The sequence below is a fragment of the Strongylocentrotus purpuratus genome, unplaced genomic scaffold (genome assembly GCF_000002235.5).
Source record: "Strongylocentrotus purpuratus isolate Spur 01 unplaced genomic scaffold, Spur_5.0 spur5_scaffold_20, whole genome shotgun sequence".
Classification (NCBI taxonomy): Eukaryota; Metazoa; Echinodermata; class Echinoidea; order Camarodonta; family Strongylocentrotidae; genus Strongylocentrotus; species Strongylocentrotus purpuratus.
In genome coordinates, this window is record NW_022145606.1 from 2730637 (window position 1) to 2734496 (window position 3860).

Sequence of the window (3860 nt, forward strand, 5' to 3'; positions counted from 1 at the left end):
CTATGACTGAGGAAAGATGTTTTCAAGATGGCGACGCCCATGGGAAATTCGCGTAAAACTATGATAGCAAAATATGCCATTATATCGAGACTTGTCGTGACTTTTTTGCAGGTAATGCATTTTCTATTATTACATTAAAACAAAAATGCAGCAATTTATATTTTTTGGCTATTGTATTGTACGATATACTGTCAATAATTATAATGTGTTGCCCCATTCGTTCATTTTTGTGTTGTCCTAGATCTAGTCTAGACAGTGGGCCGTATGCATAAAAAGTAGCAATTGCTTGTGCTAGCCTTTTACTTGAATCCGTATGCATAAACATAAGCAATTGCTTGCAAGCAAATGCTTTTGCTAGCAAGCACAAGCAATTGCTTGATGTCCGCAAGCAATTGCTTAAAGATCAAGCAATTGCTTAAAAACGTATGCATAAAACGAACCTTTTGCTTGTTCTTAATATATAACTTAGATCTAAATTGCTTACGTTTTTTCAAGCTCCGTCATAGCAGCTTGAGCTCTTGCTTAATCGGGACGTTCGCGGTTAAGCATCATGTTTATGCTCGTTAGAGAAAAACCAAAGTTGTACAGGAGTAGAATAAATCGAGAAGAAATTGCTCCCGAGACCTATCGGAAACTATTCCGTTTCGACAAGGAGAACGTTGAGTGGTTAGCACACAGGTTCATACCTGAACATGATGAAAAACGGGGAGGATGTCTGACAACGGTGTCAGGAAAGGCTACCCCACACGCATGACATTTGAATACACTACTAGTATGCGAAACCCGCCTTTGTTCTCCCATGAATGATGTTCGCACCGGCGTGACGTCGCTATTGTTGAGATCGTAAGCAATTGCTTGCTGGAGGCAAGCAAAAGGTTTGAGCACAAGCAAAATGTTATGCATACAGATTTAAGCAATTGCTTGAGCTTGATCTTTTGCTTGACAAGCAATTGCTTGTGCTTGAAGCAATTGCTTGCAAGCAATTGCTACTTTTTATGCATACGGCCCAATTTCTTGATTGAAATTGTCATGTTTGGAGTTCTTATTAGTTTATGTTATTATCTTATTAATATTACCATGATAACCTAATCATCACTGAAAAATGCAGGGATCTGCAGCAGTCCAAAAGGTCTAGAAGTCTACAAAGAAATTTAATTTAACTATTGGTGTGCAACAAGATTATTCCTGGTGAGTGTCATGCATACCTGTAGATAGGAGCATCACTATCCTGGCTGTGTAGTAAAAGCTGTGCTTTTGATTCTCAACATTTCAAACACCACTGTACAAAACTCAAAATCGGTACTTTAGTGACAATTGATGACACCTAAATAGCAGTAAAATACATTTTTCAACTTACTGATGTTAAAAAGAATAATTGAAAAATTCAAATTGCAAGTCTACTGTCAAACTTTGCTTACACTACAGCCGCATCGGCATGATTGTGTGCAGTCTATGCAATATTGTGTGGTGTGCATATTTGTGTATAGGTCTAATAATACCTGTCTCACAGCAAGTATGCAGTGCTAGATGTCAATACGCATTAGCATTGACTCTCTATGTTTTGCTTGAGCGATCTAGACTGAAGCTGTCAGGGATGACTAGTTTTATGATCGAAAAATGAGTGTTACAGTTTTTCAAACATTTAGACATAGTCTACATGTTCTTAATTTTGATTCAGTTGAAATGAATAAGAATAGTCCATACTTGATTGTTTTTTTTCCTTTTCACTACTTAGATCCTGTTGAATAACCTGATACCTGATCACCACGCCGATGCCTTCCATCAAGATCCTATGCAGAACCCAGGGTTTGGTGACCTCTGCATTGACCTACTCCTCGGTGGCTTCTGCAAGTGGGATGGGGCGCACTTCCTTCACATCGCTGAACATGGCTACACCACGGACCGCATGATGGCGTTCTTCCCGCTTTACCCCGGTCTCGTCCGAGCGCTTGCAGACACGCTCTTCTCCCCTCTTCAGATGGTGATGCAGCTCCGGAGCGTCCTTCTGGTCGCAGGATGGCTCCTGAACGTGCTCATGTTCACCCTGGCTGCGGTTGTGCTGTACGAGTTAACCAAGAGGGTATGCAAGGACCAACGGATAGCAGATATAGCCTGGATCCTTTACTGCTTCAACCCTGCAAGTATCTTCATGACTGCAATGTACACCGAAGCCTCATTTTTGTTGCTTAGCTTAAGCGGGATGCTGTTCTTGGAGAAAAGACGCTACCTGATATCCACAATCGCATTTGGATTAGGTACATGTGCAAGATCTAATGGGATAGTTTCCATCGGCTTTGTCGCATACCACACTGTCCAACTTTCAATCTTTGTCTTTGCTAAAATGCGTTCACCAATCAACCTCTCCACCTTGAAGAAAGTCTGCAGAATCATCGTCGTTGGTGTGACAAGAACGTTTTATTCGGCAGCCATCATTCTCTTTCCCTGCGCCTTGTATCAGATCTACTGCTACTTGCGCATCTGTAACAAAGAAAAGGTGATCTCCTTTCAAAAGATTTTAGAACATGGTATGGAGATCTTATTCAAAAGAGCTAATAATAGAACAAGTGTCTTGCAAACAACAGATGATGTCCCGCTCTGGTGTAGCAAGTCGTTTGTGATCCCTTACTCCGAGGTGCAGGCAGAACATTGGAACGTAGGATTGCTGAACTACTATGAGTTCAAACAACTTCCAAATTTCTTTCTGGCCTTGCCCGTAATCATCCTCTGTCTCTACGGTGTGCAGGATTACTGCAGCTTGAAGTGGGATCATGTGAAAGTGCTCGGGTTACTCCAGCCAATCAGAAAAGACGTTAAGAAAACAGATGACCCAATCAGCCAATCAGAGGGCTTCTACAGTTCTGGTGTATTTGTTTATTTGGTTCACCTTCTTGTGCTTCTCGTCTTTGGAGTCTGTTGTATGCATGTGCAGGTCAGTATAAAAAAGGGCCATTTTCTGAAAACGAGTGTTTTTTTTTATTAGTTGAAAGTAACAATAAATTAATAATAGTATGGACTTTTTATAGCAAAGGTACTATATGAATATGATATACTCTACAAATCATCATCTTATTACCCCAGCTGTAGCCGAGTTGCCATTAAAAGGCGCTAAAGCATTCAAGAAATGTCTTCTTACTGGGTACCCATTTACTTCTCCTGGGCAAAGACTGGCAAATATAGATTAATGAGTTATCGCTTTCACATCATCGTTTCTTCCTCATCTCATTCCACACAGGTCGTCACAAGATTTCTCTTCTCCAGTTCTCCGGTCCCCATTTGGATTGCATCACACATCATTCAGTCGTCCCTCAAACCAAATGGTGTTGACACACCCTCACCTGAACTCAATGGATCAGTCCAAGAATTAATTCCTTTGGATATCATGTGGAGAAAACATTTAGACTGGAAAGGTCGACTATTGAGGGGGTATTTCTTAGGATATTGTGTCATAGGTGTTGCTTTACATTGTAATTTCTTACCATGGACATAAAGAGAAGATTGAGCCCTGGGAAAGGTGAAAAATAGTGACTTTGCACGGCTCATCGCCTCATCTCGGCCAATCAGGTTCACATGTAATGTTGTAACCGTAACTGTGGCAAATTTGACCCCTGTTGACCAGTAATTTTGAGAGGTGTGGAAAATGAGGTTTTAATTTGCCTTTGTGCAATACTGAAAGGGAACACATTATTTTTCCTTTTATATCTTTATTCTATGTTCATGCAGCTTTCCTTTAGATAGGGTCTTTCAATTGAAATACTATTTATATCAAGAATAATTGAGGGGAATTCCAGCTCCACTTTATGCTTATGATTCTTTAAAAAAAAAAGACATTTCTTGCCATAATCTGCTGTAGGTTTCATCGG

General features: G+C 40.4%; 1 protein-coding gene across 1 annotated transcript; it reads left to right on the forward strand.

Annotated features, from left to right (window-relative positions):
• Positions 1-3860, forward strand: LOC100890088 (GPI mannosyltransferase 2). The gene is made up of 3 exons (XM_030992628.1): positions 1-111; positions 1736-2929; positions 3233-3860. Exons 1-3 carry the CDS (start codon positions 28-30, stop codon positions 3485-3487), a joined length of 1533 nt encoding a protein of 510 aa, XP_030848488.1. The 5' UTR covers positions 1-27; the 3' UTR covers positions 3488-3860.

Bases quoted from the DNA above. Each gene is read 5' to 3' on its own strand.
- LOC100890088 (XM_030992628.1), top strand. From the start codon at position 28: ATGGCGACGCCCATGGGAAATTCGCGTAAAACTATGATAGCAAAATAT. The intron at 112-1,735 runs GTAATGCATTTT...TTCACTACTTAG, and splicing joins TTGTCGTGACTTTTTTGCAG to ATCCTGTTGAATAACCTGAT. The intron at 2,930-3,232 runs GTCAGTATAAAA...CATTCCACACAG, and splicing joins TCTGTTGTATGCATGTGCAG to GTCGTCACAAGATTTCTCTT.